This window comes from Planococcus citri, chromosome 1 (assembly GCF_950023065.1).
Source record: "Planococcus citri chromosome 1, ihPlaCitr1.1, whole genome shotgun sequence".
Taxonomy (NCBI): Eukaryota; Metazoa; Arthropoda; class Insecta; order Hemiptera; family Pseudococcidae; genus Planococcus; species Planococcus citri.
Genome location: NC_088677.1, coordinates 594540 through 606043, shown reverse-complemented (window position 1 = coordinate 606043; position 11504 = coordinate 594540). Strand labels below are relative to the sequence as shown.

At 40.6% G+C, this 11504-nt stretch overlaps 1 protein-coding gene across 2 annotated transcripts in view; it reads left to right on the top strand.

The window, feature by feature from the left end:
* Positions 1-626: 626 nt before the first annotated feature.
* Positions 627-11504, top strand: part of LOC135843721 (uncharacterized) — a 61657-nt gene continuing 50779 nt past the window's right edge. The window contains exons 1-2 of one of the 2 annotated variants that reach the window (XM_065361741.1): positions 627-827; positions 4867-5215. In XM_065361741.1, coding sequence (XP_065217813.1) covers positions 5163-5215 — 53 coding nt within the window. In that variant the 5' untranslated portion in view covers positions 627-827; positions 4867-5162. Of the gene's footprint in view, positions 828-3815; positions 4468-4866; positions 5216-11504 lie in introns of those variants that run through there. The other variant, XM_065361732.1, reaches the window with a different exon arrangement.

Genomic DNA, 11504 nt, shown 5'->3' with positions numbered 1-11504 from the left:
GTTCCACTGAAAATTGCTAGCTACAAATATATACGAGTTTGGAAGTAAAATTGGGCTGAAAAATTGTTTTCAAAAGTGCCATTTCATGGCAATTTTTGACTGATTCGGTGTCAGCGAGCACGAAAATGCCTCGAATGTTCATTTTTACTCGCTAGATACGTAGCCAGTAGCCTAGCGCCTATTGGGTTGCAAAATGCAAATTCAATAATGCAGTGCATCATTTTACTGACTGCAGTTGGCGTACCTACTTGGAGTCAACGTGCTTTTGGTTGCTATAGTTACGACGGGCGCCGCATCGCATCACGTCCAACTCCAACGTACGCGTAAGAAAGTTGCGTCTGCGGTCTTATCAAAGGTATCGAGTAGTTCCTAGTTCGCCATTGGTGGTCGCTATCAGCTACCCTTGTGTAGGGTGTATGTTGATTGGCTGACGGTGCACTATTACCTAATACCTACACTGGATGGCGAAAGTTGCAAGTTGTCTATCGAAAAAAGGCTTACGATCGGCCATGTAGTCGCTATCCAGTAAGTATTCTCTGGTTGCGTGTACATTGTACACCGGTACGCGTACACGTATTTTCGGTAAAGTTGGCGCATTTGGCGTTTTTTTTTCCTGCAACGCTATCGATCTGTGCGTCTACGCGTCTACGTTGGTTTAGCGGTTGCTCCTTGCTTTGATTCTCACTCGCGAGCTTACAGTTCAATTCATTCGAGTACCTGCAACTAACTCCAAGTCGGAAAATTATTCACCCGTTGTAGTACATCTAGTATCTACCTACTTGCGCATACAAATAGCGATGGGTTAAGTCCTACTCAATCACACATCTGTAAGTATCTATAGAATAGTACATATTGAGATTCTATTATCTTTTGCTTTTGCTTCGAGTTTATTGTTAATTAGATAGCTATCTGTGTAGAGTATCCGGCGTACGATTCTCATTTCACACTTGTATCGCTTGTTGGAAAATTTTGTACCTATTTGTATTTTGTCGCAGGATGTTGCGAAATCGTACGAGTTTACGCTCATGCAAAAACACACACGTATATTACGAGTATACTCGTATAGGTATGAGGTTTGCCATTTCGATTGAATATTGTTCAAACTTCACTTTTTTTGATCTGATTTTTCCGACACTCGTTAAAAATAGACCTACGTGTGTGGCAAAAATATGAATTTTGAACACTTCGTCATAATGACCACCCCCCTTCCCCCCTCATCACCTTAGAAAACAGAAAACACATCGGACTCGTCGGAGTACGATATTTCAATCTGCTAAGAATGAATCGAGCGTTAGTTTTTCTAAAATAGAATAGAACAGCACCGTATAGGCCCACCAATCTTCAAGTCACTCGTAGGGAACTAAAAAGTGATACCCAGCCCGATTTTGGTAGCCCTTCTCAAATTTTTTATAGCAGAAAATAATATGAAAAACCTCCATGTTTGCTGTTCAATCCCCTTTGAGAAGGCGATAGTTTTTTTTTTAATTAACATTTTTCGTTATAAAATACCCAACATGGGAGTTGAAATTGTTCGGGAGCATACAACTTGAAGATAATCTATCGGGAAGTCTAGTCTTAACAGTGATTGCATGCGTATGTGGTTTAAAATTTTTCAAATGGTTTATTTGGTTTTTAAGATCGCTGAATATGAACGTGATTACTTATTAGCTTTTTTTTTCAATTTTTCTGAAAATGATATTTATTTTGATTCCATCACTTACTAATTTACACATGAACTCACTTCAGAAAATAATTTTCAAATCTATGGTGATGGTGAGGAAACAACGGAGCAAAAAAATTTCTGGACGCCAGATTTTGTATTTTTTTGATACCTATTTTATGTATTTTCATGTTCCAAGTTCCAACCGCCGGCAGATGCCTTCATTTGCGTATGGGAGTGCAAAATATGTTGCGATTGTATTTCAGTTTCTTCAATAATTTTTGAAAGGAGTTCAAAACTTCAAAACATTTGGTTTTTGGGAAATATCTCGGAGGCTCAACTTAGTTTGCGTTTAGACACCTTCTCCTTCAAATTTGGGATCCGAAATGAAAATTGGCTCAACTTTCTGTTCTATCCCCTGTCTTCACGATTTTGACTCGAGAATCACACCACGAAAAGTTCACAGTTGTAAATATCATTATAAAAATATGTAATTTCTTGATTTTTTTTTCAAAATATAAAATTAGATCTTCAAAATTTGGCAAACTTTTAAAAATTAAGCTTTCAAAAGAAGCTACCTTAAACTTTTGAAAATTGTGGCAAACATTTTCAAAATCTTTTTCAATGGTCTTTGAAACTCCGCGCAAACATGTAGTAGATTTATTAGGGACGAAACTTGAGATTTTGTGTTAGAGGAGGAATAAGGGGGGGGGGGTTCAAACAAAAATTCGTCGACTGATATGAGAAAAAATGTAATTTTGCCGAATAAAACGAAAGATGAGAATAACAATTCTGCCGAAATGGTCTTCTTATACCACATCGTGATTTTTAAAAAAAGGTCGTTTTTCCTGTTCAATTTTTAGAAGCCTCGAGCATGGAATTTTTCATTTTGTAAAAGAGAAACAAAGTAGCCCGAGTGCGAGCGTAGCGAAGGCAAAAGCTTTCGAAAATTTGAATTTTGATTGGTCAGCGAGGAATGTTTTTATGGAAGGAATTTGATTTTTTGGTTTAAAAATTTTAAAATCTCAACGATGTTTTTTTTTTAGAAATTCCAACTTTGAAAAGGAAAAGCAAACAGAAAAGCTTCCGAAAATTTGAGTTTCGAGAAGGGAAAGAACTAGGTACCGTTTTTTATGCTAGGAGTTTGATTTTTTTGGTTTCAAGATTTTAGGTACAATTTGAACGATGACTTTTTAGAAATTCCAATTGTGTAAAAAAAAGTAAACAATCCTAATTTCGAAAATTCGTATTTTTATAAGCGAGAAAGCGATGTTTTTATACTATGGTATTTTTTTGGTTTCGAAATTTTAGAATTTGAACGATGATTTTTCAGAAATTGCAACTTTGAAAAAGAAAAGCAAACAGTCCCGAGTGAAGCGAGGGCAAATGCTTTCAAAAACGTGTAGGTACCTATACTCGGGTAATTAAAGTTCTAAAAAAGTAGAAAAAATAGCTTCTTTATAAAAATCATCAGATTTTCTGTCAAAATTTGCCAGATTTATCAAAATTTGACTACGGGGTGGGGGCGGTGGATGGTCCACCCCTTATAGTTTCATCCTTGAGATTTGTTGCAAGTTGCAGGAATACCGAACAATGTAGACTCCAAAGTCGGACATTTCGACCGGTCAATCGCTGAAAAAAGCAAAGCTATCCCAAGAGGGTTTCAAGTGAAAGGGCGGGCGGGGGGAGGATGATAAGGATTTTCCTTCCGTGCTAATGTGAAAAATGCTTATAGAAAAAAATTTTAAATCTGAGTGGGTATACCTGAACCCAAAACTGGACTGATTTTCACATGGAATGATCCTACACCCTACGAAAGATGCCAGATATGTACTAAACGATAGTGAATTTATTGAGGGAGAGGGAGCCAGGGAGGCACGCAAAACCGACACAGTACAAGTTCAAGTACGTCAATGTGTACGTAGTGCATTCGTACGGTACGTTTTAAGTACACATATGTATTTATCACGAAACTGGCGTGGCGTTATTTTGTACCTATACCTACTCGTACTCGTATTTTTTAATTACTCGTACGTACGAGTACGATACGTAAACCTAAACGTATTCACCTTGGGCTGCGGCGGCGCGGCGCGGCGACATAATATATACGCTGGCTCAGCGGCTCAGCTCAGGTAGGACAACACTACACGTAATATCTGCTTAGTAGGTCCGGGTACCTGGCACAGGTAGCAGCCAGCAGATAGCAGGTAGTAGAAACTTGTCCGGCGTCTGTCGTCGTACACCTAACTTACCTGTACCTATTATGTAGGTATAAAGTGTAAAATTTTGTGCATACGAGTATTATTGGTCGAATTGAATGGTTAGAAACGTCAGGTTTTTACGTTTACGTACGTATATGTAAACGTGCGTACTCGAACGCCGCGTATATACATACGAGTAATAAAATTCGATTTATTCGCATTCGGATTCGCGTGTGTACAAATTATTATGATTCGAATTTCGAGTAGTCAGCTGCTGCTACAAACGAGTGAATGTGACAGTGAATAAGTGCTTAACTGTTTATAATATACCATTACCTACGTACCTGCCTATCAATATTCGATAATCGAAGAGTGCTATGTAGATATACTCGTATTCGAATCAAGCTCGCAATCAGTTGAATCCAATTCCCCCAAAAAGACTACCTATCTACAACATTGGTAACTACTCTAGTACAGGTGCCTAAATGCACAATTATTACGAGACGAGTATTTTTACGTAGGTCGGTAGTTGGCGGTACTTCACCTCTACCTTGATCCGATCCGATCAAACCGGCAGAGTCATCACTTCATCAGCACAAAGTAAAGGTACCTAATCAAATGCCTACCATACACATATGTATTATGTAGACCTTAGCCATAACTACATATCAAAAGATGCTCGCTAATAGTCGCGAGAATGTTCACGTTGCAATTACGTACTGTACAGTAGGTAGATACGTATACTTGTATACGTACGAGTAACGAGTATGTAACTACAACTACATACAAGGAAAGGGAAACCAAACAGCGCTGTATCATGTGTGCTGTGTGCTGCGTGCTAAGCTTCGCTAAAACACGTTACATCACTTGCACAATAAATTATTCGTATTGTACTCGTGCATTTCACTTGTATATACCTACCTAATAATATCTATATCGTTTTATTAGCGCAATACCTACGAGTATTTCGATCAAAGTCGAACTAAAATTCACGATTATTTTCAGATTTGTCGATTGAAAACGCCAAAACGGAAAATGGATCCATCTAAGATGTCGAAAACGCTGTCAGCTCGGCTGCCGATACGAAAACCGCCATCGCCATCGCCATCGCCACCGACGATATTCGAACCTGCTCGTCCATCACGTCCATAGACCAAAGATAGGTCGCGAGACGCGAAGAGACGCGAACACGCCGACTACGTTAGATACCTACTCTTAGATACATTTATGACCAATCGGGTGGACTAACGCGACCCCATCGAAATTCTTCGAAAAATTTCACCTATCTACACTCTACAGCCATGGCCGCAGAAACGCACAAGACGTGTACTAGTACTACGCTTCCACGAAGAAGGTAAATATTCTGCTCAAATACTAGGTACATACGAGGCGGAGTATATACTTACTCGTAGGTACGTTTACGTAGGTCAACTTCAGCTTAAAACTTATCTTAACAGTCAACTCTTACTCGTTAGTCGTTTTCGTTATCGTAATTCGTAATTCGTAAATCGTAAATCGTAAATCGTAACCGTATCGACGAAGCTACGACACTCGATAATCACGTACAATCGTACATTACTTATAAAGTCCACTGTGCAGTGCAATACAGCCCGAGCCCCGAGCTCGCGTCCTTCAGCATTTAAGCTGCGACTTTTAAACGCATCGCGATCGACCGAGTACAAATACGAATGGTATGCGGAAAATTGAATCGAGATTTCATGTTCCTAATTCTGCAGTACTTATAATTTCGACTACGATGTATGATTCAGTTTCGTTAAGAAAACCTACCTATTCATCGCGTTATGTCCTTGCCCTTGCCCTTGGGCAGTACGATAACGTCTCTTCGTACTCGTACTCGTACCTACTCGTATGCTGAAGATTTTTCCAACACTTTCAAGGACCAGACGATCGCCGGGATCGTTAAATTTTATTCGCAGTTCGCACATTCTTCGCCGGCGATTTTATCTCATTATCTGTCATTGCTCGTTGATCGTTCGCGTTGTTGCAATTGCGTGTTTGTTGTAGGCGCCTCATCATCATGCGATCTGCCATCTTCGTCATTCTGTTTTCTAATAGAGGAATCGATTTTTCATTATACCTACTTATGTACTTGGGTGGGTACCTACTCGTTGGCTAAATTTTGAGTACGGCTCGGAATAATTCTATTTTGACGATCATACTTAACACTTAATTCCCACCACCTGCGACCATTTTTTATTTTAAAAACGTCGTCATTAGGTAAGTCGTAAGTCTTCGTATCTGGATTTGCGATCATCGTGATACCGCCTAATGATGATTTATCGTTTAATTTCGAGTATCAATAATGACCCGAATAGACTAGGTACTTATAGCCAAAGCCACTTGGACGAATTAAACGAAGAAATACTCGCAAATCTTGGCGTACATAGAGTTAGCTCGTCGTATTCAGATTCCGTTGCTAGTATATATAAGTTGCAACATGTTGTAACTCGAAACCGTTTACGAAATAATGCGGTAGATTCGAATAGGTAAATTCACCGGTCAGTTTTGAGGAAACATGGCCAGTTGGCCATTATATCGCAGATGCTTACGAGGACTTTCCTCGAAGAAATCATCATCCCCTTCATCACCCCCCCCCCCTCTATCAATGTCAAATACCTATTCAATTCAGGTTTTCAAACTGCTCCTTCCTAGTTCCTATGAAGATAGATAGAGGTACGTATTGAGTCGACAATTTTGGAAAAAATATTTTTTTAGAAGTCTGTCGTATTACTTATGTATGGTCGTACACACAATAGTGACCATCTGGGAAGAAAAGGACCTAGTGTCATGTAAATATAATGATATTAAGTACCACTTGGTGATACTTGCATAAGCTGAATACTCTGAGAATATTACTTACCCCGGCCAAAGGCTATATCAATTATATCACACAATGAGTAAAATGTAGTCACGTGTAAGACACTTTGTATTCAATGTAAAATAACAAACACAATTAAATACCTTTAGAAGGTTTATATGTATCAACACGATACTTACACTTAAACTAATTAAACAATAATTAAAACTAATATTATACGCTTTCTTGCCAATTATGGCTATAATACACCACCGAGATTATATCGCGTCGACACGTCCGATCACTACGTACCTCAACAATATAACACTCGGCCGCAGCGCCGCTCCGTGGGCTTGTAGCCCTGTGTCGCGACGCGTGATCAGTGTTACCAACACATATACTTAATCCTATATAACCCTTACAGGTCCGGCATATCTCCCCTCTATCATATGCCCCTTCGTGGCTTTACTCAATGAGTATAACCAGTCGTGGAAAGCACGGATCAGAGAGAGAAAGATATGTCGAAGCTGTAAGGCTGGTCCCTGTGGGAGCAGTCTCTGCCCCTCGTGGTGTTCCACTGCGGGAAATTCGAGGCAGAGTAAATCCAATTTTAGCCCACTGTGCACGTAGCAATACCCCCGAAGCTCCCCTTCGCGACCCTGCACCACCCGCTATCGCATCCGAAGATACGAGCAACGAATAAGGACAGAATACACGAAGTTGAAAACATCGGGTAAGTATGTGCTATCTAGCGACAGAAATCAAAAATAAAGACGTTTTCCCTAAACTAATAATTTTTTCAAACTCCCGAATCAAAAATGGATAGACAAGACAAGGTCGAAAAAGCGAACCGAAAGTTGGATGCTGTGCATCAAAGTTGAAGGTACTTGTCGTCTACCTGTGGTAGTGAGTCGTGTCGAAACTCGAGTGTGAAAAATTACACAAAACTTAGAACTTCTAAAAATAAAACATTTTACAAAATACATAGAAATAGGACTGTATCGATGCGTCGAGAATACAAATCTTAAAAATAAAACAGCTGTCCAAAAATACGCATCGTAAAACAATTTGTCAAATCTTACAAAATAAAACTAAATCTAATCAGTCCTTTCGAAAACAAAATTATAGATAAACAAAAATTAATCAGTCTGTGACCGAATAAAATTACATGTAATCAAATTATAACAATCAGCACAATAATATATCAATCGAAAAATGCAACGTAGCGGATTAATCGAATTATCGAACCAAAATACAGATGATTGTCGGATGTTAAAGTTGACTTCTTCGAATACAGATAACGATGTTGAAATAAAACGTTGGCGGAATGTTACCTCGCCTTGGTTGCGATGATGCCAAGTCAGTGGCGACTACGATGATATTTCGACGATTGCTGTTGAGAAAGTTGATTAATAAGGTACCCTGTGGGTAATTTTTATGAAATGTCAATTTGACATCGCTGCGCGATTATGTTAACAAGTAATCTCGACTCATTTTTTGCAATTTTTACGTTAGTCCACTCGATTTTGGCAAATTAAGCAAAGTTCAAAACTACGAAAAATGAATAAGACTTCGAGTGGAAGATTTTTTAATGAAAATTCTGGTGATGTTGGACCCTAGGTTCAAACCTTTTTTGAATTTATCAGTACCTACTTTTATTCGGATAGGTACCTACAATTTGGAAGTTGAAATTATATTTCAAAAATGGCCAAAATTTCTATCTTTTCTGAGTCGTACGTAGTTGTTATTTTTCACCAGATTTTATGTATTAAACTGTGTCTAAGTCGTGTTTACGATTGTATCGTATTAGCTCTCTGGCATGTCAGCATCTTCGTGGTTGATTGTAGCGTTTGCGCTATCTTTGTTGCTATTCGCTTCGCCTTGTTGGCGTTGAGGTTTCGGCGTGCTAGTAAGGAAGTTTGCTGCATTTTGCGACTTATTCGGCGATGGTCCTGTGGATCCTTGCGTCGTGTTTATCGGCGCCTGTGGCCTACCAGGGTTTGACGTTGACGGGTATTCTGAAAATGGAACCGTTCCTGGTTGAGCAGTCGTTTCCACTCCTTCCTCCATTTTCTCAGGTGTTTTTGGACTGTGTCCAGTGTACTCAGTTTTTCCATCTCTTACAATGGTGAAAGCTGGTTTATCGATCGTTGGGGGTAGCCCTTGGTGTTTTGCAACTTGATTATTTCCAAATGGTTGCATTTGTTTTGTTTCAGGAGCATGTTGCTGAATAGTTTGATTCAATTCGTCGCAAGCTTGATTGAATCTGGTAGTCGAAATGTTCATCATTTGTTGTCCTCCAGGTATATCAACCATCTTTTGTACCGTTTCCGGTGTGGTTTCGATACCTTCCATTGCAACATGTTGTTGCGCTTGTTGCGCTTGTTGAGCGTTGAACTGCTCCAAGTTAGCTTGACTAAGTCCAGCGTTTACGAGTATATTGTCGTTAGCTCCAGCTTGTTGCTGACCAATCGGTATGTAATCCGTTCCTGGACTTTCGAATTGTAATTCGGCTTGTTTTTCCGGAAATTCATCGTCCTGTTGAACGAAATGTTGAGACGATTGCGAGTATTCCGAAGAAGTATCATCGTCGTAATATTGGAAGGCGTCTTCTTCCCCTTCGTTCTCTTCACGTTCTCGCTCTTTTGGATCTTTCGGCGGCATGATAAGATCGTCGCGGATTGCGAATACGTAATCGTGATAGACCTCTGGTTCAAACCAGGGTCCAAAATCATCCATGTTTGGTCGCATGTTGCCGAAAAAGTTTTCAGGTCCCATTATCTCTACGATACCGTTGTAGGTTCTCGACCAGGAGTCCGTGAAAACTTTCGTATAAGCTGCTACCAGCTGTTCATTTTGGTCGGGAAAATACATTAGTGGCATAAGGTAGATTTCTCTAACCTTATATTTTCGCATTAGTCTTAATAGTTCCGCATAATGTTCGCGGAAAGTCGTCGGTGACATGCCATTGAACATGTCCCAGTTTCCAATTGAGTACATGACTCGAGGTGGTAAGTTTTTTAACTTAGTTAGGCAGTCGATCAGGTCGACAATGCTCAAATCACGTCGGTAGAGTCCTGGGTGTAATGCTTGTAGCATATTTTGTCTAAGTCGAAGCATATATTGGATCATTCCCCAAATATATCCATCTCCCATCATTAGGACGTCTTGAGCTGCAACTGCAGTGTATACGCCGTTCGCGGCTTGGTTGTGGAACGTCGCGAGGAGTGTGTATCGACACGGGTAAAATTGCAGTGGAAAGAATGGATATAACGTCGTTGCTTTTATCGCATATCGTCGAAAAAATCGATCGTGTTCTCGTTTCGTCTGTGCGAAAGGTCCTTTACGTTCACGTTCTAATTTGCTTCGACTTTTTGTCTGTTGTGTGCGGTAAATGCTACGTTTCTCAGTTGTAGGTACGTGTAGCGCAGGTGGTATCAATTTGCCTTGATCGTCGTATTGTGGTACCTGATCCATCACCGAAACGTGAGGAGGTACCTGGTCAGGTCTGGCTGCTGCCAGATTTACGTTGGCATTTGGTGCCATTTGCTGCTGTGCTGCTGCGGCACGTTGTTGGTTTGCTTTCGACATTCGAATGTTGCCGGGAGATATTCCTCTTGGTAGCCGTGGCGGCGGCATTTGATGTTGTAACATCTGTTGTTGTGGATTGTAAGTTGGAGTCGGAGCTCGGCCTCTTATCGTTGGGTTTGGTGCGAAGCTCTTTTGTATGTTGCCTGTTGGCAATTTTTGACCTTGTGTACTTTTTAGCGGTGGTCTGTATTCATGTATCGGACGTTGAATATTTTCGAAGTCCGGTTGGATTGCGGCTGCAGCTGCGTAGGACGCTGGTGTCGATGTTGATGTACCAGGTTGGTTTGTGTTGTCAGATTGAACTGATAATACGTTCGCAGCTGTGCTGAGAATAACGGATGCGTCGTCAGCGTTTCTCGCTGGTGTAGTCGATCTTGATCGTGATCGCCTCTCATTAGCTTTAGATAAAGCTAATTGGTAAAGACTTTTAGTCTTAGCGAGTTGAGTTTTCGTACTCGTAAGTTCTGCCTGTAGCTTCGCTACTAGAGCTTGGGTTTGCGCGATTTGTTGCTCACTAGTGGCGTGGCTATCCTGCCAGAATTGAGCTTCAATTTCCACCGTCGAGTTTGCCAGCGCACGTAAGTCTAGCGCTTGTAGCGTTGTCTGCATTAAATGAAATTGTGAGGCGTAAAGTGTCATGTTACACTGATCACGTGGGCAGAGGACCATTTGTTGTCCGTTGGCGCTTGCCTCGGTACACATGTCTCTTACGCATGCTGCGTGGAATACGTGTTTGCAATCACTTGTTGCGAGTACGGTGGCGGCTTCCTTTAGGTCTGCCGTGATCGCCGGTTTGAAGATTACGAGGTGGCATTTTTCGCACGTTAATGCTGGAAGCGCCGACATCTGTGAAGCAAAATGAAACGAAAAAAAATACGCGGTAAATTCGGCACTTGTTCACGGATGTTTCGATTTTACGTAAATAAGGTCATGCATTAAAAGCAGAATAAATGTGTGTAATTATTTACACTCACCGTCTTCGTCGTTATTTGTACTTTTCGTACTTGAAGTTGGCTCGTCTGGTCCAGGTTTGGCCTCTTTCACGATTTTTCTCGCTACTCTGATCCAATCACCAGGTTTGGTGGCAAGTCCGAATCGTTGTGTGTGATATGCACAAAAGTCGCGATTTTGCGTCGCTAGCACTTCGGATTCGTCAACGTTCGGATTCGTCGACACTTTCCACTGTGGGTCTATGTCCGCGAGCCGTTTTTCGATCGGTGGAAATTCGTAGACT